This window comes from Rhinoraja longicauda, chromosome 2, assembly GCF_053455715.1.
Source record: "Rhinoraja longicauda isolate Sanriku21f chromosome 2, sRhiLon1.1, whole genome shotgun sequence".
Taxonomy (NCBI): Eukaryota; Metazoa; Chordata; class Chondrichthyes; order Rajiformes; family Arhynchobatidae; genus Rhinoraja; species Rhinoraja longicauda.
In genome coordinates this window covers 108,493,005-108,518,685 of record NC_135954.1, presented here as the reverse complement: position 1 = coordinate 108,518,685, position 25,681 = coordinate 108,493,005, and the positions used below count along the sequence as shown (strand labels likewise).

Below are 25,681 nucleotides of genomic sequence, written 5' to 3'. Positions count from 1 at the left end.
CCTACTGCTTTTGTTTTGGACATGGGTGGTCGGCGGGAGACTGTGTCTGTGGCTCGTTTGAACTCGGCCCATTTGGAACTTAGCGAGCCAGTGTGAGTGGCCCAGCCTCGTCGTCGGGGGCGTCCGCCGTCCAGGTTGCTCCTGAATTCGTCCGCACCGGGCGTGCCCCCTCTGCGTGGGGACCTATGCACGAGGTCCGGCCGCCTCCTTCATCTTCCCGTTCGGTTCCGTGCCTCTGGTTCGGGGGGGGGGGGGGGGGTACTGTGGCGGTCCCTGGTGCTGAACCACACGTGGGGCGAACCCTCGGCTCGGGGGGGGGGGGGTCACGGAACTTGGAAAGGGGAGGAGGGGCGGTTGGTAGTGGAGTTCCAGGAGGAGTTGAACTGGTTGGGGGTTTGGGGAGCTGTAAGGTGCTTGACGAATAAAGAAAGCTTCGCTTGACACGTGTCCCGCTTCTTGGGCTTTGCTTGACACGCGTGTCCCGCTTCACCAGGTCAATATTTGAAAGTGACGAAGGTCACCCCATCCTCAGAGAATTCCCACGTATTTTTTTTCAGACCGTTATTTTTGAAAAATTAGCAGTGATTATCTTTTCAATACTTACGCTCTGTAGGCCAAAAGGTATTTTGAAAAATCTGCTTTTCAACAACATAACTCCCCATAAGGAAACAGATTAAACAAACCTAATCCATGCACATCAAGGTTTACAGTCCATCTAAGAGAACACTCCTAATCATATTTCCCCTTTAAATGAAAGGAAAATGGCTGCATAACACTGTATCCACATCTGCCCAACCTTCAACTTCCTTCGTCCACTTACAATAGACAATAGGTGCAGGAGGAGGTCATTCGGCCCTTCGAGCCAGCACCGCCATTCAATGTGATCATGGCTGATCATTCTCAATCAGTACCCCGTTCCTGCCTTCTCCCCATACCCCCTGACTCCGCTATCCTTAAGTGCTCTATCTAGCTCTCTCTTGAATGCATTCATAGAATTGGCCTCCACTGCCTTCTGAGGCAGAGAATTCCACAGATTCACAACTCTCTGACTGAAAACGTTTTTCCTCATCTCCGTTCTAAATGGCCTACCCCTTATTCTTAAACTGTGGCCCCTGGTTCTGGACTCCCCCAACATTGGGAACATGTTTCCTGCCTCTAACGTGTCCAATCCCTTAATAATCTTATACGTTTCGATAAGATCCTCTCTTATCCTTCTAAATTCCAGTGTATACAAGCCTAGTTGCTCCAGTCTTTCAACATACGACAGTCCCGCCATTCCGGGAATTAACCTAGCAAGCCTACGCTGCGCTGCACGCCCTTACACAGGCGGCATTTTGATAAACTAGTTCGTACATTGCAGGATCCGTCTCAAACTTCAACAAGAACGATCCTAAAAGTCCAAGGAAACTAAATTGATAAACTGTTTTCAGAATGTTATTGCACTATGTACGGTGATTAAACACATTCTTCCCAAGGCTAATCTTCAAGCAGGGAAGATTTTCTTCCACTCCGATAACAATTTAAATACTCAGATCACGTGAAATAAAAGTGACGTGCAATGCCAAATGCAAGACTTGCGTAATTGGCAGGATCGCATAACGCGAAAAAAAAAAACTTCAAATTAGCATCCACATTTCAATTAAAGCAGAACAATGCACATGCGACAAAGGCAGCTACACGCTAATTAAATAGGAAAGTGATTTCATAGTCAAAAGTCATTGAGGCCAGAATGACAAGCACTAAATATCTTCAGACTCAAAATCAGTGCTGCTCAAACTAATTCCCCATTTCACAAGAGCAAAAAACTGCTTTCAGCGCTTTTGACTGGTAGAATTCACTTAACAGTCAACAGTCTGCCACTGTTAAAAATAAAGACGGAAGCAAACTTAGGTGCGATCTTGTCAAAAACCCATGTTTGCAGGTGGTTTACACAAGTCTACAAACTGCATGTGGGAGTACAGCGCTGTTGAAACGAGAAAAGCCAATTGGTCTCAGCTCAGCATTACTGATCCATTTTACTAATTTATATCTCATTTTTGTTTCTCATTTCATATTTTTCGCAGCATAGAAGGTAATACTGGGTCAGTATGAGGGGATCAGAACCTCCTCAAGGACACTTTCGGTCTCAGCCGCCACGACAGGGCGGCAAAACTCCTGCGCGTGGAAGGCCGAGGCGACCACAAACCCTCCGTGCTCATGAACGAAATGCTCGCCCCGATGGATGGACACAAAACCGCCTCCTTTTCGAACAAATCTTCCTTGAGCAGACGCCTGAGGACATCCGCCTGCTCCTCGCGGATGACGATTTCACCGACCCCCAGCGGCTGGCAGCCCGTGCTGACGTGGTGTGGTGGGATGGAGCCACCATCAGTCGGGTGGTGGCGGTGCCTCGGCAGGTCATACGAGCGGTCCCAGCCTCCATGGAAGGAGCGACAGTGACATCGGCCACGAACGGCGCCAGCAAGGACAAGTGGTGCTACCTGCCGATGCCGACCACCCTGCAGGCATCTGGGAAACGCCTCGGCCAGCCATCGGTAGTGGCGACTGCGACCGGCAAAAAACAACGCCTCCTCTAATCGTCATTCGGGGCGGCGTTTTCCCGTTGACACTGGAGTGGAGGTTACTGTTTTGCCCCCTCGGGCACCAACAGTCGTTCCGGGAAAGGAGGGGCCACCGCTTACCGCCGCCAACAGCAGCAACATTTGAACATATGGGGTTCGCACGATCCCGCTCAACCTCAACTCCTGTCGCTTCAAGTGGACCTTTACCATCGCCGACGTCTCACAACCACTGCTGGGCGCCGACTTCCTCTGGGCGCACTCCTTGCTGGTTGACGTGAAAGGACAACGTCTCGTTAATTCTGAGACGTTCGAGTCGATCGCCTTGCGCCACGCCGAATTGACTGCGCCGCACCTCGGCTCGGTGACCTTCTCCAACGAGTACGCCAGGATCTTGGCCCAGTCCACGACGGCCAGCCCCAAGCATGGGGTGAAGCACCACATCCCCACCACCGGACCGCCACTCCATGCACGCACACACAGGCTGCCTCCTGACAAGCTCCAACTGGCCACAGCCGAGTTCCGCAAGATGGAGGAGATGGGCAATGTGCGCCGCTCAGACAGCCCGTGGGCATCCCTGCTTCACGTGGTCCCGTGTCTCCACAGAGGAGACCCTGTGGGGACTACCGCCATCTCAACAAGGTCACAACAGCCGACCGGTACCCCGTCCCTCACATCCAGGACTTCACGGCAAGCCAAGGATTTTTCCAAGATCGACCTGGTACACGACTACCAGATTCCAGTCCACCCAGACGACATCCCCAGAGACAGCCCTCATCACCCCGTACGGGTTCTTCCGAAAGAGCTCGTTTGGGACAACGCAGCCACGACCGCGTTCGACAACACCAAGCAGGTGCTGGCAAAGGCAGCGATGCTGGTACATCCACGGGCCAACGCACCAACAGCTCTCATGGTTGACGCATCTGGCACTGCAGTGGGCGGAGTGCTGGAACAACTGATCAATGATAGCTGGCAGCCCATCGCCTTTTTCAGTCGTCACCTGAGACCCCCCTCACCAGAAATACAGCGCTTTCGACTAGGGAGCTCCTCACTCTCTACCTGGCCATCCGCCTACTTCCTCGAGGGCAGGGATTTCACAGCTTTCACCAACCACAAGCCACTCACGTTTGCCTTTGCCAAAGTGTCTGATCCTTGGTCAGCCCGACAGCAGCGCCACCAGATCCACATCTCAGAATATACGACTTGCGACCAACACATCGCAGGCTGGAGCAACCAGGTCGCAGATGCGTTGTCCGGCACCGTCATCAATGCCATCCGCGCTTTAGATTTAGATTTAGAGATACAGCGCGGAAACTATAGCTATAATAACATTTGTTATATGGAATTTAAAGCATAGCAGCTTTTCATTCACCACGATCATCCATACTGAATAACCCCCCTTGCACCACTTTTCTCCATCAACATAATCCTTTGCTTTCTTATCCCACATATGCTATTGTAGTTATAGATTAAATAAGCCAAATAACACATGAACCTCTACAACACAATCTTATAAAGGTACATAAAATCATACGGGGTGAGCCCAGGTTAAGGGAATCAAGAATGGGAGGACCTAGGTTTAAGGCGAGAGGGGAAAGATTTAGTAGGAACATGAGAAGCAACGTTTTCATTTAGAGGGTGGTGGTTGCAAGGAACGAGCTGCCACAGGTGGTAATTGAGGCACGTACAATAATTGCATTTAAAAGACACTTGGACAGGTACATGGATAGGAACGGTTTAGAGAGATATGGACAAATGGTACTAGCTTAGATGGGGCATCCTGCTTGGCACAAACAAGTTGAGCCAAAGGGCCTGTTTCCAAGCTGGATGGCTCTATAGCTGAATGACTCTTAATTTACTTCCCAACAATCTATTATCTCTCATATACCTGTTAACTCTCCCAATTCTACTACCACCCACCTACACAAGGAACAACTTACAGTGGCACATCACAAGGAGAATGTGCAAACTCCACATTAACAGCATTGTAGGTTAGGATAGAACACAGGACATCTAGGACTGGAGGTCTACACCTCAGAATTAAAGAACGTTTCTTTTAGTCAGAGGGTGGTAAATCTGTGGAATTCTTTACCACAGAAGGCTGTGGAGGTCAATTCAATGGGTATTTTTAAGGCAGAGAGAGATAGATTCTAGATTAGTGAAGGTGTCTGGGGTTATGGGGAGAAGGCTGGAGAATGGGGTTTTGAAGGAGAGATAGATCAGCCATGATTGAATGGCGAAGCAGTATTGTTACACTGTATTGTTTTGGAATGCATATCTATTTGAAAGATTTTGTTGCTGTTTTGTGAGCATTTTAAAAAGTCAATATAAAAATGCTAAGCAGAGCATTTTATTATATGGAATTTAAAGCATAGCAGCTTTTCATTGACCTCGATCATCCATACTGAATAACCCCACTTGCACCACTTTTCTCCATCAACATAATCCTTTGCTTTCCTATCCCACATATGCTATTGTAGCTATAGATTAAATAAGCCAAATTATTTGTCACAACAGCATGCTGTGGTTGTAAGCTGTGCATTCTCAGTGAATAAGTTTTATCCAAATCTTTATCTTATGTCAGCAGCCTCTAGTTTTGTTCTTCTCCACAAATGGAAATGTTGTGCGCCTGTGCCCTTTCCAAATTTTTACCTCTGTCGGGGGAACACAAAGCCTTCCTTTTCCCAAGCCTGTTCATCCACTTCTAATACGTACATTCTCAAGCTAATCTTTTACGAGGGCTTTGTAATACACCACGTGCTCCAAGTTTCTTATAACTTTTTTTCCTCTTATCCTTTGAACAAAACTGTTCATAAGTTCATAAGTAATAGGAGCAGATTTAGGCCAAGTCTACACCGCCATTCAATCATGCCTGATCTATCTCTCTCAACCTCCTACCTTCTCCCCATTACCCCTGACACTCGTACTAATCAAGAATCTATCTCTGCCTTAAAAATATCCATTGATTTCACCTCCACAGCCTTCGGTGGCAATGAATTCCACAGATTCACCACCCTCCGACTAATAAAATTCCTCACCTTTATAAAGGAATGTCCTTATATTCTGAGGCTATGACCTCTGGTTCACACAATTAAATTTTACTATTAACCTGCAATGGTGTTTATAGTGATTTATACAATCCAGATGTCTTTGCTTCTATACCCCATTTTATATATTTTTCAAAGTTGTAAAGTCAGAGTTATCCAGCATGGAAACAGGCGCTTTGGCCCAGTTCATCCATGATGACAAAGATGTCAATAGACAATAGGTACAGGAGTAGGCCATTCGGCCCTTTGAGCCAGCACCACCATTCAATGTGATCATGGCTGATCATTCTCAATCAGTACCCCGTTCCTGCCCTCTCCCCATACCCCCTGACTCCGCTATCATTAAGAGTTTAATGTCCATCTGAGTTAGTCCAATTTGCTTGTATTTGGCCTACAGCCCTCCAAACCCTCTGTATCCGTGTCTAAAAGTCTTTCAAACATTGTAATTGTACCCACCTCTTCAGCTTCCTTTAGCAGCTCGTTCTATTTATCCACAAGCCAATTGTAAAACAAAAGCACCCTCAGGTCGTTTTTAAATCTTTTCATTCTCACCTTAAATCTCTGCTGTCTAGTTTTAGATGCCCCTAACCAGGGAAAAAGACTGACCATCCACCTTATATATCTATCTACATACTAAAACTCTTCTTTGTTTGTTTGTTTGTTCCTGAACTACAGCCAAAGCGGTACACGATAGTGCGACAATTTTAGGCCGACCTTACTCACCGTCGTCCCTTTGGCGCTAATGGAAGAAGTTCCATTGAAAATGGTGTTATATTTTTAAAGTTATTCATATTTTAAAGTTCAAATCTATTTCCTAGGGTGGGAGGGAGGATGGGGGATGGGGGAGGGGGAGAGGGGAGTGGGAGAGGAGAGGGTGCTGCACCAATGCAGGAGAGGTTTGGGCCCAATGGCTCCTCTTGGTCTAGAACTTCTCTAAATATCACCCCTCAACCTCCTGAGAAAAGAGTCCCATCCTATCCAGATTCTCCTTATAAAACCCGGATCCACCAATCTCACTAACATCTTTGTGAACCTTTTCTGCATCCTTTCCAATTTCTACTTAAGCAATACTAATATTGGTTTAAATTTTCTAGATCAACAAATAAGGTTAAATTGGGAGCAGTTGTCAACACTAAAATGGACTGCAACAAATTATGCCAGTAATAATGAACCTGCTTAGTGGCAAATAGACAATGGGTGCAGGAGTAGGCTATTCGGCCATTCAACGTGATCATGGCTGATCATGCACAATCAGTACCCAGTTCCTGCCTTCTCCCCATATCCCTTGACTCCGCTATCTTTAAGAGCTCTATCTAACTCTTTCTTGAAAACATCCAGAGAATCGGCCCCCGCTGTCTTCTGAGGCAATAATTTTTGACAAATAATTTCAAAGTAACGGGACATTGTAAAACTGTGGAGTGTAATGTGAAGTTCAGGTTACCCAACTGTAGGAAGGCTGCCTGAAGAAGGTCCCGAGTTGAAACGTCCATCCATTCCTTGCTACGGCAATACATAAAGTGGAGGTAACTCAGTGAGTCAGGTAGCGTCTGTGGAGGGAATGGACGGACATTTCAACTCAGGACCTTCATCAGGCAGTCTTCCTGCAGTTGGGTACTTTGAAATTATTTGTCAAAAATTATTTGCCACTCCACAAGTTCATTATTACTGGCATAATTTGTTGTAGTCCATTTTAGTGTTGACAACTGCTCCCAATTTAACCCTATTTGTTAATCTAGAAATTTTAAACTAATATTAGTATTGCTCAAGTAAAAATAAACAAAAATTATGTGGAGTCTGAAGAAGGGTCTCGACCCGAAATGTCACGCATTCCTTCTCTCCAGAGATGTTGCCTGTCCCGTTGAGTTACTTCAGCTTTTTGTGTCTATCTTCACAGTGAAGGACAGTGGTCTAGGGAGGACTACTTCAGGGGTGCTTTGAGTTGGTGCACTGGAACATGTACAAGACCACTTCATCCAACCTGAATGAGAGTACCTCAGTTGTTACCAGTCTCATCAGGAAATGCATGGCCGGCTGCTTTCCGGGACAATCAAAAACCTTGGATGAACAAGAAAGTCACTCTCCGCGAAAATCCACATCCAAGACATTCAAGAAGGATGTACCCTGTACCATACAAGGCATTCAAATACGATCTCCCAGGTATGAGTGATTATGGGGAGAAGGCAGGAGAATGGGGTTGGGAGGGAGAGATAGATCAGCCATGATTGAATGGCGGAGTAGACCTGATGGGCCGAATGGCCTAATTCTGTCCCTATCACTTATGACCTCAAGGATGCCAAGAGAGAATTCCAAATCAAGCCAGAGGCTCAAATCAATCAAGTGGAAGCCAGGCTACTCCAGCAGAGCTTGAAGGCCACAACAGGCTACAAGCCAACAGAGAGGGGGCAATCTCTGGCACCTCCACCAGATGAACTGAGTGCCTTTTATGTCCATTTTGAAAAGGCAAAGTTCCACAAAGGAGTAATCCCCCTTCTCCTGCTGGTTCTGCCTCCAACATCTCAGTGGCATTAATCAGATCTGCTTTCAAGATGGCAATCATTCAGAAAGCAACTGGTTCAGATGGAGTCCCCGGATAGTTTCTGAAATCTTGCACCAATCAACCAGCCGTAGTCTTTGGCAAAATCTTCAACCTCTCACTTCAACAGCCTGCTGTCCCCAGTTTCAAGGAACCCTGCATTTTTCCAGCCCCCAAGAAAAGTAAATGAATCTGTCTCAATGACTATCGCCCAGTAGCTCTAACATTGAACATAACCAGCATAGTCTTCAACACCAATATCAAATAATCTAATCTCCAAATTCCTGCACCTTGGCGAAGGGTTGTGTGCTCATTCGCCTGCTCAACTACTTACCTGTACAGCCCCTCATTAACTTCTCTTCCACATCCAACAATGGACCATTGTGGGCTGCACCTTTCGAGTCATTGGTGCCAGCCCTGTTTTTTTATCTGTGCCTTTTATTACCTCTAGTTTCCCCCTCCCAACTCTGTCTGAAAAAGGATCTTGACCTGAAACGTCACCTATCCCTTTTCTCCAGAGATGTTGCCTGATCCGCTGAGTTGCTCCAGCATCCTGTGTCTATCAAACATCTACAACACCAAATCAATCTTTAAGTTCACCCAAGTTCTGAGCCCCAAGCTCTACTCCCTCTTCACACACGACTGTGTTCCTGCATTCGACACCAACACCATTGTCAAGTTTGCAGATGACACAACGGTGATCGGGCTGATCACCAACGGGGATGAAACAAACTATAGAGCGGAGGTGCAGAACCTGGCGGACTGGTGCTCGGATAACAACCTGAACCTAAATACCACCAAGACCAAGGAGCTGATCATCAACTTCCGTAGGTCACATAACGGGGAATATGCCCCGATCTCTATCAATGGGGTCAGTGTGGAGAGAGTGTCCAGCTTCAAGTTTCTGGGCACTCACATTTCGGAGGACCTAACATGGTCCAATAACACTGCTGCGCTGGTCAAGAAGGCACAACAAAGACTGTTCTACTTAAGAACACTGAAAAAGTCTGGTCTACCCCAACAGCTGCTGAAGACCTTCTACCGCTGCACCATAGAGAGCATCCTAACGCATGGAATCCCTGTGTGGTACCTCAGCTGCACGGAGGCAGAAAGGAAAGCTCTACAGCGGGTAGTCCATAGAGCTCAGAGGGCCATCGGAACACAGCTACCAGACTTGGAGGGCATCTACAACACACGATGCCTCAGAAAAGCCACCAGCATCCACAAAGACTCTTCACACCCCTGCAACAGTCTGTTCGAACTCCTTCCATCGGGCAGACGATTCAAGGCCTTCTATGCCCGCACCTCCAGACTCAGGAACAGCTTCATCCCCAGGGCCATAGCTGCTATGAACCGGTCCTGCTGAGCCGGATGGCCACAACGCATAGATCAACTTGCACTTTACCCTGTCCAAAACTGTTACAACTGTTCGTTTCGTTGGGTTGCTGCTGTCTAAATTACCTAAATTAGTGCATCGTATGGGAGGCGCATTCCCAATCTCGTTGTACCCCTGGGTACAATGACAATAAAGATATATTGTATTGTATTGTATTGTATTGTATTGATACTGCGGATGTCAGCCAGATCGACAACAATGATGAGACAAGAGTACTGGAAAGAGATTGAGAACTTTGTGGTCATGGTGTCAAGCCAATAACAGAGCTCTTGACCAAAGAGTTTCTTGTTGACCAAAGGAAGCAGGGATGGGAGGTGTACACAACTTCTTCTCATCAACTGTTCTGATGCAGAGATGGCTGATAGCTTCAAGTTCCTCAGCATCCATATCACCAGCACCCTAACCTGGTCCCTTCACACTGATGTGGCGATCTAGCAATATAGTTTATCTACTTTCTTTGGCATCCGAGAAGATTTGGCCTGCCCATGAAAGTTCTCTCCAACTTTACCGATGTGCTATGAAAAGTATTTTAACAAGATGCACCTCAGTCGATTTGGAAACTGCCTTATGACCTCAAGGATGCCAAGAGAGAATTCCAAATCAAGCCAGAGGCTCAATTCAATCAAGTGGAAGAACACGTCCATCATAAGCTTGTCACTTCCTTCCATCCAGTTCATCTACACACTGCATTGTATCAAGAAGGTTGGAAGTATCATCATGGATGCTTACCATTCTGGACATTCCCTTTTCTCTCTCCACAGTCCAGGAGAAGATACAGGAGCTTGAGAGCCCAGAGGTCCAGACTGAAGGCAGCTTCTTCACCCCTGCTATCAGACTCCCAAACCAATTACTTTGTTCACAAACCCTTCCAAAACTTTGGTAACTAGGTGATTCAGCAAGTAGAAAAGAAAACCTTGGCAATAAATATTACTCCAAATATAATCAATTTTTTGAATAAGGGAACGCTTAGGGAGTTGTACAATTCTGCATTTGTGACCTTACTTGAACGATCCCTATTTCAGTAACATTAATTTTTCAACTAAAGAGAAAATTGAAACATTTATCCTTGGATTGCAATTGGGAAGAAAAAAAATCATTCAAATGAAAATGGCAATAAAACACTTTTTAATTAATTTCAACTGTGCTTCTCTTCCACATCAGATATAATGAAATAATAAATTTATTTTCATGTGGACTCAGAGATTTCATTGACAAATAAACCAGGCAGAGGATATGGCCCCAGAAAAGTTGGTTAGTACTTGAGATCATTTCCCAAAATACAACATGCTTACAATTTTAAATGGATTGTTAGCATGATATCAATCATATTAATGTGGATTTTACATTGCCTCGTGAATATTTGCAAAAATGGACGTACTATTTTGTTAGGATTTCTGTGGTCTCCCCAGCTTTGTACAGTTTATACTTCAATGACATGTGATCAACCAATTTGAAAGGTCATACAGTAAGTGTAACCCATGTTCTTCACAGATGCCCACATCTAGATTTATTACTCCACAGTTACTCAAAAAAAAGTGAATATCAGCATGGAAAAATGTAATTTATTCCTTCACAATTGCACTGGCTCTGGTGGGCCCAATCATCAGGATTTCATCCAACGGGTACAAACGGAATGCAACTATCAAATTAAATCTAAATACTCTGCAAGTTATGTCTTTGAAATTTCCATTTTTAATTGTGCAAATACATAGAGATTAAGACTTGAGAGACAGGTCCTTCGGTCCACACTGACGAGCGATCACCTGTATACTAACTCATTCTATTCTACACATTAGGGTCAATTTACAGAAGCCAATTAATCTACAAATCTGCATGTTTTGGAATGTGGGGGGAAACTGGAGCACCCGGAGCAAACCCACGCGGTCACAGCGAGGAGTAACAAACTCCGTACAGACAGCAGCCGTACTCAGGATCAAACCCAGGTCTCTGGCCCTGCAAGGCAGCAACTCTACCACTGCGCCACTGTGCCGCCCGAGGTGAATATCTTTCTCTCAGACAGAGGGCAGTTGAAGCAGATTTGTTGAATTTTTTTTAAGTGGAGATGCAAAGATAGTTGATAAGCAGCATGGTGATGTGAGTGGATAAGAATACGGAGTTGAAGTTACAATCAAAATGGCCTATCTTATCATGTGGTGGAGAAGGCTCGAATTGCTTTTTTCCAGTTCCTTTGTCTAATGTCCACATGAAAATCTTAAACAAGGATTGAGAGTCACAAACAGAGTAACTTCTGCCTTCCCTATTGTACACAGACAGTGGAATGCACTGCCAGGGGTGGTGGTGGAGGCTGATACGATAGTAGTGTTTAAGTGGTTTTTAAGATACGTGCATGGAAGTGTAATAAATAGAGGGACATGGACCATGTACAGAGTGAGGAGGCATCATGCTCAGCATGGACATTGTGGGCTGAAGGGCCCGTTCCTGTGCAGTATTGTTCTATCAAGACATCCCACCACAAAATTAAGAGGAAGCAACAATGACCACGGAGAGGACATACAATACATGTTTAGTTTTTTTAATTATGCTGGATACAAAACCAACAAATCATAAAGTATTTGGGAGAATCAATTTCAGGAAATAATAGTTTTTATGAAAATTTTATATTAGCCCAGGATGAGGAAAGGGATGCACAGAAAAAAAACGAATTGTGGCGGGCCGAGCCACTTTGGTCTCAAACCGTCATTCGTCGAGCTCGAGCACACTCGTGGACCTGGCGTGATCTGGGCCGACCAATCAACGCTGACCTGGGTGGTCTGTTGACGGTGTGCAGCGGACAACGGAGCTAGTCTTCACCTCACAGTCAACACGTTAACACACACCTTGCCCTCTTGTACTAATTGTGGAGCTGTATCCTTTAAATATTAAACTGAGTGTTTATACAACACGTGAACCTCTACATAGGTTCAAGACGTTTCGGGTCAAGACGCTACTGGCAATTTGCGCTGCTCTTAGACTAAAGGAAATTGCAAAGAACATCCCGTTTTCTATTAAAACCATACTTTGTTTAATACTGAAACTTTCTACATATTCCTTTGCTTCACCATCCCATCCACACCACAGAAAATTTGACTGTTTCAAGTAATCCCCCCCCCCCCCCCCAAGTTGTGGTTTTAAGGTTATATTCATTTTCAAGTAAATGTCAGTTATATAATCGAACACGTTGCGGTGTTTTGCCCATTGCTGGTTTAAGTGCACGTGTTTGGAAGGCAGAAGAGATTTCAAAGTATTTGTTCTTGCCGATGGAAAACTGAAACTAATGTACCTTCTTTGCTACATCTGTAACAATTTAAATTTCATCATATTATACAGCAGTTAAATTATTGTGTTTGTATGAAAAATCGTGAATGTCCCACCTTTCAGAACTGAAATCAGATGCCCTTTTCCACCATCACAAGAATCTCCAAAGAGATAGAAGTGCCTATCTTTATAATAATACTCAATTCAGATGCTAAAGAGTCTAAACTGTAAAGAAAACCACCAAGCATATCACAGGGTGCTCTAAATTATTCATACAGTTGTTCAGCATAGAAACAGGGCCAACAAGCTACTGCATCTATACCATCAATCATGCCTATTTATGCTAATCCCACTAGTCTGCATTACCTCCATATCCCTCTAGTCCTAACTCATTCAAGCACCTGTTCAGATGTCTCTTAAGTGTTGACACTAAATGCTGGAGTAACTCAGCAGGTTGGACAGAAGTTGTGTTCTCAAGAGATGCTGCCTGTGTCATATTCTGCATACCAGCATCATCAGTTCCTTGTGTCGCTGATATGTTATTCTGCTCCCACTCCAACAGCTCACCCCAGACACCAACTTACTCCGAGTTTATTGCATTGTGCATAGAGCTACAGATGCAATGAAAATCTTGTTTCCAGCAGCATCAAAGACACAGACTCAGACAACACAGAAATATAAATTATACATAAATTACAGATACATTTGACACAATAGTGAAAAGTAAAGGCTGCAAAAAAAGATATTAGTGCAAAACAAAATTAGGAAGAAGAACTTGTGTCTATCGAAGGTAGACACAAAATGCTGGAGTAACTCAGCAGGTCAGGCAGCATCTCTGGAGATATGACACAGGCAGCATCTCTTGAGAACACAAGGAATGGATGACGTTTCAGGTTAAGACCCTTCAAGAACCTGATAGTTGTTGGAAAGTAGCTGTTCATGAACCTGGTGGTGCGGGATTTCAAACTTCTGTATCTCCTGCCCTACAGTCGTACCAAGGGTATACCAACTACTTGTTTGGAAAATGCATCCCTTTTGAACTTTCTCCATGTCAAATCTATTCCTGTAGATTCAAAAGTCTCCACACTGGGACACAGACACTGACTATCTCCCCCATCTATTCCTCTGATATTTCCTCTAATATGTCAACTCTCAGCCTCCTTTACTTGCGGGAAAACAGACCCACCCCATCCATTCTCTCCTTCTAACCGGGTAGACACAAAATGCTGGAGTAACTCAGCGGGTCAGGCAGCATCTCAGTAGAGAAGGAATGGGTGACGTTTCGGGTCGAGACCCTTCTTCAGACTGAAAAAGTGTCTGCGTGGGTTTTCTCCGAGATCTTCGGTTTCCTCCCACACTCCAAAGACGTACAGGTATGTAGGTTGATTGGCTGGGTGTAGATCAGTGCATGTTACTTTAACATAGTGACCTCACCACTACTAACCACTCCCCATTGTCTCTGGTATAATTGTAACTTCCCCACCTCCAGCTCGCTCTCTAGTGCCAGTGATGACCACGGACAGCTAGGGCATAATGTATGTGTAGTGTCATTAATAAACTTATATAGTAAAAGACTCTGCCTACGAGTGGCATCCTTTTACATGGTGTCAGATCGGTAGACTTGCGTCTCCTGTTTATCGGTTTTTAGTTTATCATTTGTTTCTCCCAATTGTGTCCCCTCCTTCCACTTTGCCATGTCTTCCTCGTGTCGTCGTCCGGACACGCTCGTTTTCGATGAGGACATAGTGCACCGCTGGACTGTCTTCCAGCGGGACTACGAACACTATATAGCGATTGCCTATCCTGATGCAACTGCTGCGATAAGAGCTCACCTGCTCCTCAACCTGGCTGGTCCGGAGGCAATGGAACGCTATGCGTCGTTCCAATTCGTCCCTCCGGAGGACCGCAACGACCCGGTATGTCTCATGGCTAAGTTCACTGCCCTGTGCGATATACCCACCAATAACATTATCGAACGTTTCAAATTTTTCTCGCGGCGTCAGACTCCAGGGGAGCACGTTGACGCCTTCATTGCATCTTTACGACATATGGCTCGGCGGTGCCGCCTTCAAACGATTACACCCGACGAGATGATCAGGGACGTCCTGGTCAACGGTCTCCTAAACTCTAAGCTGCGGGATGAGCTCCTGATGAAGCCTGACCTGTCGCTGACGGACGCCATACATGCCGCACGCATGGCCTCTGCTGTTGGCTCAGTATCTCGGCCGGCGCCCCAGGACATAAATTTCACCGGCCGCCGGCGATTGAATGACCCGCAGACCCGGGTCGCCCCCTCCGCGCCCGCTATGGTCACCCCTCGCAGATGCCCAAACTGCAACTTCTCGTCACACAGGTATAACGTTTGCCCAGCACAGGGCAAAACTTGTAATTCCTGCGGGAAGCAGAACCATTTTTCTGCAGCTTGTCGTTCTCGTGGGAGACCTGTCCCTGCTCCTAGAGGGAGTCTAAACAACCTTGCCAACGATGATAGCGAAACCGGTTCCCGGAACCAACATGAGGTACTCCATGGCTCAGATACGACTTCCTCCCATGGAGACTCTCTGGTGTTTTCGCTCTTGGGAGCACCTGCATTGATAACGGATCCATCCGTGCATGTTACAGTCAATGGACACTCCTTCCCTGCCAAGGTCGATACTGGGGCGTTTGCAAATGTTATGTCTGTGCGCCTCTTCGAGCAGATAAGTTCGGGGGAGAGGGTTACTCCTGACAACTCCCGCCTCCATGCCTATGGGGGAGGCGTTCTGATTGCCGTGGGAAAGGCAACGGTTATCTGTACTGTTCTGGAGACCTCTCGGCCCCTCACGTTCCTCCTGCTAGCATCTGAAAACGTCACCCTGCTGGGCGCCCGTGCATGCCAGGACTTTGGTTTGGTCTCATTTCACCGCGACATCCACCTGGTGCAGGCCCCCATGGACCCCCTGATCGAGTACCCTGACCGATTTGATGACGTCCTGGGGAAGCTGCCCTGTGCCTACAAGATCGTTGTGGACCCGGGGGTCGACCCAGTGGTCAGACCGGCCCACCGTGTGTCTTTTGCCATGAAGGGCCGCGTGGAGTCCACACTACGTGGCATGGTGGACATGGGCATCCTCAAGGAGGTGAGTGCCCCCACCCAGTGGGTCTCCACCATGGTGGTCGCTGCCAAGAAGGACGCGAGCGAGATCAGGATCTGCATCAACCCCAAGGACCTGAACCTGGCTATTAAACGCCCGCACTACCCCATGCGGACGGTGGAGGACGTCGCGGCACAGGTCGGTCCAGCCACGGTTTTCTCGGTCCTGGATGCCAAGAGCTCCTTTTGGCAGATACCGCTGGATGCACGTTCCTCCTTCCTGACCACCTTCAGCACACCGTTCGGCAGGTTCCGTTTCCTCCGCATGCCTTTTGGGATCAACTCGGCAAGCGAGGTTTTTCAGCGTACGATGGAGCAGCTGTTTGCTGGGTTGCCATGCGCCATCATCGTGGATGACATCTTGGTGTACGGGAGGGACGTCGCTGAGCATGACCGACACCTCCGCCAGGTCCTGGACAAGGCTCGTGAGATCAACCTCAAGCTTAATCGAAGGAAGTGTCGGTTCCGCGTTGAGGAAGTCACCTACGTCGGCCACGTTTTCACGGCGGGTGGCCTGAAGCCAGACCCCGCGAAGACGGCGGCGATCACCGAAATGCCCGCTCCCACTGACGTGCCCGGCCTGCAGCGCTTCCTGGGCATGGTCAACTACTTGGGTAAGTTCATACCCGACCTCAGCGAACTGAGTGCCCCCCTGAGGGAGCTGACCAAGAAGGACAATGCCTGGGTCTGGCTCCCGCACCACCAATCGGCCTTCGTGGCCCTGAGGTCCAGACTCGCACGGACCCCGACTTTGCAGTTTTTCGACCTGAACAGGCCAATTGTCCTCACCTGCGATGCATCTCGGTTCGGCCTTGGTGCTGCCTGCCTGCAGCTCTACGACGACCGACAGCTGCCCGTCTCCTATGCCTCTCGCACAATGACCCCTGCTGAACAGCGCTACGCGCAGATTGAAAAGGAGCTCCTTGCCGTGGTGTTCGCGTGCTCCAAATTCAGAGACTACGTTCTGGGAAAAACTTTCACCATCGAAACAGACCACCAGCCGCTGGTCTCTATTTTAAACAAGCCCATCCACGCAGCCTCGTCCCGCTTGCAGCGAATGATGCTGCAGCTGCAGCGTTTTACATTCGAAATCGTGTACCGCAAAGGCAAGGAGATGTTCGTGGCAGACACTTTGTCCCGTGCCCCACTACCTTCCATTTCCCGCCATCCGTACGAATCGGCTGACCTGATGGTGTTGAACGTCAACATCGTTCCATCTTGGCAGATGCAGTCCCTGGTCACACACACTGCCGCTGATCCGAACCTTCAACAGCTTAAGGGCGTCATCCGCCGTGGCTGGCCTGAACGACGGTCTTCCCTGCCGGCTGGTGCCGTGCCCTACTTCCTGGTTCGGGATGAACTGGTGCTGCACGCGGGCGTGGTGGTGAAGGGTCACAAGGTTGTGGTGCCGGCTGCGCTGCGAGATCACTACTTCCACACTGCCCACAACGGACACCCAGGGGTGGAGGCCACGTTATCCCAGGCCCAAGCACAGTTTTACTGGCCTGGCATGGTCAAGGAGATCCGGGACAGGGTCTCCGCCTGCGCTGCCTGCAACAGCCTATTACCTCATCAGCAGCGCCAGCCTCTCCTGCAGCAGCCGGCTCCCGAGTTGCCATGGATGGCTGTTGCCGCCGATATTTTCGAGTGGCGTGGCAAACACTACCTGGTATTGGTGGACTCCTACTCCAGCTGGTTCGAGGTGGACCTGCTGCCGTCCCTCACGTCTGCTGCCGTCATCGGGAAGCTTCGCCGCCACTTCTCTACCTTTGGTTCCCCGGCATCTCTCCAGTCCGACAACGGCAGCCAGTTTACCAGCGCGGAGTTTGCTGCTTTCGCCACCCGGTGGAACTTTCGCCACATCACCAGCAGCCCCGAGTACCCGCAAAGCAATGGACTTGCAGAGCGCGCTGTCCGCAGCGCTAAGGAACTGATGGAACGTTGCCGGCTTGACAGTTCGGACTTGTACCTTGCCCTCCTCAACCTCCGCAACATCTCCCGGGACCCCGCGCTCGGTTCCCCTGCCCAGCGCCTCATGTCCCGCACCACTAGACCCCCTATCCCCGTCTCCCAGCAATCCCTGCAACCCACGGCTCGGAGCCCTGCCGCTGTCAGGGAGCGCATCACTGAAAAGCAGCTCATTCAGAAGCGCTCCTTTGACAGGTCGTCCCGTCCCCTTCCACCTTTGTTCGCTGGCCAGGTTGTCCGGATGGAGTCGACCTCCGGTCACCACCGGCTGGCCGTGGTCGTCGGCAATGCTGACTCTCCACGGTCGTACCTGGTCAACTACGAGGGCACCGTGTACCGTCGTACCCGCCAGCACCTGATGCTGGTAAACGAGCCTGCACCGCCTCCCGCGATCCCGTATTCACCTCCCGTCCAGTCCGCGGTGCCTGATGTGCCTCCTGCTCCGGTACATCCGCAGTCGCCCCAGCCACCTTCCCCTCCCTCGCCTGCGCGTGCATCGCTTCCCAGTCCTCCTCCTTCCCCTGGTTCCCCCGCCTCTGTACCCGCACCCGTTCATGCTGCTCCTTCGACCGGAGGGGATGGTGGGTTGCGCACCCGCTCTGGGAGAGTGGTCAGGCCGCCTGTCCGGTACGGTGTGTACGAGTAGTCTGCTTGTAGTTTGAGCCTAGCGCATGAGCCGTGGTCACTTTGTTTCCAAGAGGAAGGATGTAGATCAGTGCATGTTCCTTTAACATAGTGACCTCACCACTACTAACCACTCCCCATTGTCTCTGGTATAATTGTAACTTCCCCACCTCCAGCTCGCTCTCTAGTGCCAGTGATGACCACGGACAGCTAGGGCATAATGTATGTGTAGTGTCATTAATAAACTTATATAGTAAAAGACTCTGCCTACGAGTGGCATCCTTTTACACTGGGTAAATGTAAAAATTGTCCCTAGTGGGTGTAGGATAGTGTTAATGTGCGGGGATCGCTGGGCGGCACGGACTTGGTGGGCCGAAAAGGCCTGTTTCCGGCTGTATATATATGATATGATATGATGATTTGAAGTTTTTTTTCCTACTCTCCTTCTAACTCCTCTCCCAATCCATGCGACATCCTTGTGAATCTTGGCTGCACCCTCTCTAGTTTAATCAAATCTTTCCTGTCGTTCGGTAACTTGAAAGGTGCAAATACTTCAAGTGCAGCCTAACCATCCATTTGAACATTCTCTTTATATGCAAGTCTTGTTAACATCTGTGACATGTATGAGAAATCTGTTCCTCTGCAATTAACAATCAAATCATTTTTTTAAAGCAGGAAAATGAAATTCAAATATACCCCATAGAGCACCAAAACAGGCCACTTAGTGCTTTTAAATTAATGCCCCAATGATATGTACTTTATTCATCCAATTCTCACCCTTTTCATTTTAACAAAGTTTTTTCTGAATTTCTTGTTTTATTTGGTAATAAGAATTCACTGATCCATTTTAAGAGGTAATTAAAAACCACAATTGAAAACAATTACTTAGAACTTTGTTATTTGAAATGGTGCTATTACCTTCTGCTACTGTAGATGGGCCCAACAACATAGATTGCAGTGCCACTTGTCGAAATTGATCAAAAGTACACATCACAAATACAACTATAGGAGCTGCAGATATATCCCACTTGCCACTGCAATCTTCTGTTAACATAACAACAGGCAGGGCATTAATATTACTGGTATTGTAGCAAAGCGTGTACACACAAATCCACTTAGGAATATGCAGGAGTTGAGTTTCATTCCAATAAAAGCATCAAAACAGCTTGATCAAAAAAAAATCTAAAACAATTAGGAAAACAATTTCCGCTGTGCAGTTTAGATCATTTACCTAGATTTAAAAACATAATTCCAAATAAACAGTTGCCTCCGTGATTTTTAATTACCTCTTAAATTAGATATTAAATTCTCTCAATTTTCAGGTCCTTTCTTGATGTACACTTTCCCCCCATTAAGAGGTATGTAATAACATCCCATGGTAACTGGCCCAGAAATCTATTTCCTTCCAGGAACATGTCTAGCCTCTACTCATCAATTCACTTCAATAACCTAGACTAGTTTAGGAATTTTTCTTGCGGCAAACTGTTGCACAAACTCACATATGATCATGCATTTTTTAAATCATTCTCAGTACGTAGGTGTCATTGGCAAAACAAACCGTACTTCTTTGGTACTGCAAATGAACACAGCACTACACCGCATGAGATTTAAAATTTTTATAGCCTTATTTGATTTCCAAAAGCAATGAAATATATTTCAACAGGATGTTAATACACCAAGTACAATGTTGCAAAACCTTTTGTTTGTATGTGCAAGATTATGAGCAAGTGCTTAGCCTTAATTTTAGATTTGATTTCAGTATCCTACATAATGGATTAAACTAACATCAAAGAATGGAACTCTTTTAAGTTGTAGAGGTACAGATGGCATCAAGTCAGAAGTGGCACAGGAAGAAGCAAAGGAAAACTAAGCTAACCACAGACCTCAACTTCATTTTGACAAGAGAATCCCGCTACAAATGAAAGCTTTTCCTCATTTATCCCCACACAACACATCCCATGGCCTAAAAAGATTGTCAATCGAAGCAAATTGGTGACAAGAATTCAGATTAATTTCATCCTGGACTCTTATACCCACGACAAGATTTTTATCTAATCAGACCAAGTGAGCTTAAAACCCAAATCTCAGCGTTTATGCCAGTTACCCAACCATTGTGTAATAAATGGACTGGCAATCGAAATAAACCTTTTTTCAGATTAAAGTAGCAGTTACCTTACAATGCTCCTAGGGTACCATGACGATTCTGTTACTAAAATTAGTGCTAGGACAAATGGCAACAATAACAGGTGCAGCATAAAGAATATAATACAATTCTAATTGTTCCAACATTTTGGAATAGAAATGATATGTTTGAAAATTGCCCCATTCTACAAGCTACATTACAGCGTACCTAAATTGTCCCAAAACAATTACTAGTTTTATAATGAACTAATGTCAATAAAGTGCAAAACCAGCAAGCACAATTTTCCTTAACATCTACTAGCAATATAAAAACTCTTTATTTTGCACAAAACCTAACATAAACCCCATTTACACAATATATAAATCAACGACATATTTAAGAAAAGCAATAGTTCATCCGGTAAGTCAGAAAATCAACACCTGATGCAAATGCAAAAATAGCCTTAGAGGTCAAAGAGAAAATATGTACATTTTAGTGTAACAGCCAAATCTGGAAGGTTGTTATTCTTTGACAATAGATAAACAACCATTATATGAACATAAAATTAGGTCAATTATTTCACTGTGAAATGAATCACACAGATAGCAAGTTTGTTTTTCCTGCAATATTTAATTTTAAAATCTCCTAATAAACACAAAAATCTTAACTCATTTTAAGCAGTTCAAAATCCAAGCAATCAGATCAAAGGGACCTAATAATGTGCATATTCTGTTCCAAACACAGCCATGTCATGTAAATACAACAGTATATTCTAAGTTAATATCTGTGATATCACCCGAACGCAGTCCAAGAAAATTGCAAAAGAATAAGTTGCTTTTAAATCATGTTATGAAGCAATAAATTGCATACCTTGACCAAAAATGTAATACAGCTATTTGTACCAAAGGAAATGGAAAGTGTTTAATTTATGAGGTAATATTGATTGCCCGGCTGTCAATGACATCCTCTTAAATGTAACTGGAAAAAAATGACTTGGGCTGATTGAAAAAGGTTTCTGAATTTTACAGATACTATATTCAATGTCAAGACAAGACAATGCTTAAAGATGTACTGTATATGAAGGAACTTCTTATGCTGGTTTAAACTGAAGATAGACACAAAAAGCTAGAGTAACTAGAGTAACCACCCCTGGAGAAAATTGGTGATAAAAACAGGTGACATTTCGGGTTGGTCTGAAGAAAGGTCTCGACCTGAAACGTAACCTATTTCTTTTCTCCATAGATGCTGTCTGACCCACTGAGCTACTCCAGATTTCTATGTCTATCAATGATTAAAGATGTTTGAATGAAACACTTATTTTTATGGATGATATACGTTAGAATTGTTTAATTTTAAGAACCATAATACTTGGCAGCTGGCACATCTGTATTGGTTTTCCATGGGAATTAAAGCATTCAATCGAGGAATTGCACTATTTCCACTAACCCATCACCTTGAAATTAAGATGCATATAACGCCAGGTGGAATAAACTCTACAAAATACTTGAACAGAGCAGGGAAGCACAACACCTTGCAAGGCCTCCCCACCGGCACTACCCCTCCACTACCACTATCCCCTCCCACCCTCCACCACTATCCCCTCCCATCCACCACCACCACTACCCCCTCCCTCCCACCACCACTACTACTACCCCCTCCCTCCCACCACCACGACTACCCCCCTCCCTCCCACCACCACTAGGACTACCCCCTCCCTCCCATCACTACTACTACCCCCTCCCTCCCACCATCACAACCACCCCCTCCGTCTCACCACTACGACTACTCCCTCCCACCACCACTACCCCCACCCTCCCACCACCACTACTCCCTCCCTCCCACCACCATGACCACCCCCTCCCTCCCATCACCACTACTACTACTACCCCCTCCCTCCCTCCCTCCCACTATTGCTACTACCACCCACCACCACTACTACCACCCCCTCCCTCCCACCACTACTACCCCCTCCCACCCACCACCACCACTACTTTACCCCCTCCCACCCACCACCACCACTACTACCCCCTCCCACCACTAGTACTCCCTCCCACCACTATTACTACCCCCACCACCACCACTACTACTACTACTACGATGACTACTACTACTACTACTACTCCCTCCCTCCACCACTACTACTACCCCAACTACTAATACCCCCCACTATTACTCCCTCCCACTACTACTATTACTCCCTCCCCTCCTACTACCCCCCCCCCACTACTACTACTACTACGATGACTACTACTACTACTACTCCCTCCCTCCACCACTACTACTACCCCAACTACTAATACCCCCCACTATTACTCCCTCCCACTACTACTATTACTCCCTCCCCTCCTACTACCCTCCCCCACTACTACTACACCCTCCCTCCTACCACCACCCCCACAAAGCCCATTCAGAACTTCAAAAACTACATTTAAGAAAGCGTTTAAAGCCCCACCAGGGCCTGGGTTTATTGTTGCTTGTAGCAGGTGCTCTCACGGCACACACCCACACCGGCCTGGCCCAGCGATAGGAGTTCGAGGCACCGAGTGGCCCGCTACCGGGGATGCAGGGAGGGATGGAGGAAGGGAGGGAGGGATGGAGGGAGGGATGGAGGAAGGGAGGGAGGGATGGAGGAAGGGAGGGAGGGATGGAGGAAGGGAGGGAGGGATGGAGGAAGGGAGGGAGGGATGGAGGAATGGAGGGATGAAGGAATGGAGGGAGGGAGGAATGGATGGAGGGGCGGGATGGATGGATGGAAGGGAGGGAGGGGAGGGATTGGAGGGGAGGGATGGAGGGAAGCAGGAAGGGAGGAATGAATGGAGGAAGGGAGGAATGGAGGGGAGGGATGGAATGGAGGGAGGAATGGAGGGAGGGAGGAAGGAATGGAGGGAGGGAATGGAGGGGAGGGATGGAATGGAGGGAGGGAGGAAGGAATGGAGGGAGGGAATGGAGGGGAGGGATGGAATGGAGGGAGGAATGGAGGGGAGGGATGGAATGGAGGGGAGGGATGGAATGGAGGGAGGGAATGGAGGGACAGAGACACAGAGGCCCGAAAACGACCACAGCCCGCCAGGTGCCTGCGCCGCCCATGTTGTTCCACACGCATAGATGTTTATGTTTAAAACATAAACAGGAGCTTAAACCTCCTCCTCCTCCTCCTCCTCCCTCAGTCGGCAAGAGCCGCTGCAAAGGGAAAAGGTCAGCGCTGATGCTGAGGCCACCACTCGGGAGGGAGGGAGTGGGCGTCCCGTCCCGTCCCGGGCCTGGCCCGTGTGTGTGTGTGTGAACCGCTTCCCCCACCACCACACTCAGCTCAGCTCAGCTCATTCCCTGCCGCTCTCGGGTTTTGTTTTTGTTTTTTCCAGGGGAGGGAGGGAGGGAGGGATGGATGGGGGGGGGGAGGACCCGAAAATGCGGGTGAAACACCTGCGAGGAGGTTTGTACCCGCCACCCCGCCGAGCCGAGCCGAGCCAAGGGTGTGTTATGCCAAGCGGAGCGTCTCTCTCTCTCTCTCTCTCTCTCTCTGTGTGACTCTGGCTCACCGTGTTTCCTCCTCGGGTTCGCCTGCTTTCTGTGCTTGCACCTGGACGCGTCCGCCATGATCCGCTCTACGTGGGCGCCGCCATCTTCTCGCCTGTCGTCCATCAAGCGCGGCGGCGGCAACGGCAACGGCAACGGCAACGGCAACGACGGCGGGCCCACCTACCCTCCTCCTCCTTCCCTCCCTCACTCCTTCCCTCTCTCACTCCTTCCCTCCCTCACTCCTTCACTCACTCCTTCATCACTCACTCACTCACTCCCTCCCTCCTCGACCAACCTACTAAACCGCAAGCCCAGAGGAGAGCGGCCGAACGAGCGCGGGTTTCCAGTGAAGCCGCGGCGGGAGGGGAAGGTCGAGGAGCCAGCCCCGGCACGGCAGCATCAAGGAGGCAGGGCAGGGCAGGCCAGGCCAGGGATGGATGGCGATCAATGGACACCAAATACAGTGGAGTAACTGACAGTGTGTGTGGGGGTGGGGGGGGGACGGGGGGGACCAGGCAGCATCTCTGGAGAGAAAAGGCAATTATGGGGTCGAGAGACCCTTCTTCACACACTGAGTGAGAGTAAGAGATAAGGAAGGGTAAGGTGTGAAGAAGCCGGCGAGACATCAAAGGGGATGCGGGGGGTCAAGGAGTATGTAGACAAGCTCATTGTTAGCTAGGAGAAGGTGACAACGCCGAAGCATCTTTCTATCTATCTATCTATCATCTATCTATCTATCTATCTATCTATCTATCTATCTATCTATCATCTATCTATCTATCTATCTATCTATCTATCTATCTATCTATCATCTATCTATCTAACTATCTATCTATCTATCATCTATCATCTATCTATCATCTATATCTAACTATCTATCTATCTATCTAACTATCTATCTATCTATCTATCTATCTATCTATCATCTATCTATCATCTATCTATCTATCTATCATCTATCTATCATCTATCTATCTAACTATCTATCATCTATCATCTATCTATCATCTATCTATCTAACTATCTATCTAACTATCTATCTATCATCTATCTATCATCTATCTATCCATCTATCATCTATCATCTATCATCTATCATCTATCTATCATCTATCTATCTAACTATCTATCTAACTATCTATCTATCATCTATCTATCTATCTATCATCTATCTATCTATCTATCTATCTATTATCTATCATCTATCTATCTATCATCTATCTATCTGTCTATCTTCTATCTATCTATCATCTATCTAATCTATCAAATGCTGGAGTAACTCAGCGGGTCAGGCAGTATCTCAGGAGAGAAGGAATGGGTAACGTTTCGGGTCGAGACCCTTCTTCAGACTGATCTATCTACCTATATACTAAAACTCTCTGTTTGTTTGTTTGTTCCTGAACTACAGCCAAAATGGTGCACGATAGCCCGACAATTTTAGGCCCACCTTACTCACCGTTGTCCCTTAAATGAAAGGGTAATTTAATCTTAAGGTTAATTAAAGGGTAATTAATCTTCCATTAGCCT

General features: G+C 47.1%; 1 protein-coding gene across 3 annotated transcripts in view; it reads right to left on the bottom strand.

Moving 5' to 3' along the window:
• LOC144608161 (zinc finger protein 438-like) overlaps positions 1 to 24,345 on the bottom strand; it is a 204,731-nt gene extending 180,386 nt beyond the window's left edge. For 2 of the 3 annotated variants that reach the window (XM_078425604.1, XM_078425615.1), the window contains exon 1: positions 24,176 to 24,345. In XM_078425604.1, the coding sequence (XP_078281730.1) occupies positions 24,176 to 24,278 (103 nt within the window). In that variant the 5' untranslated portion in view covers positions 24,279 to 24,345. The remainder of the gene's footprint in view (positions 1 to 24,175) is intronic. The other variant, XM_078425625.1, reaches the window with a different exon arrangement.
• Between the last annotated feature and the right edge of the window lie 1,336 nt (positions 24,346 to 25,681).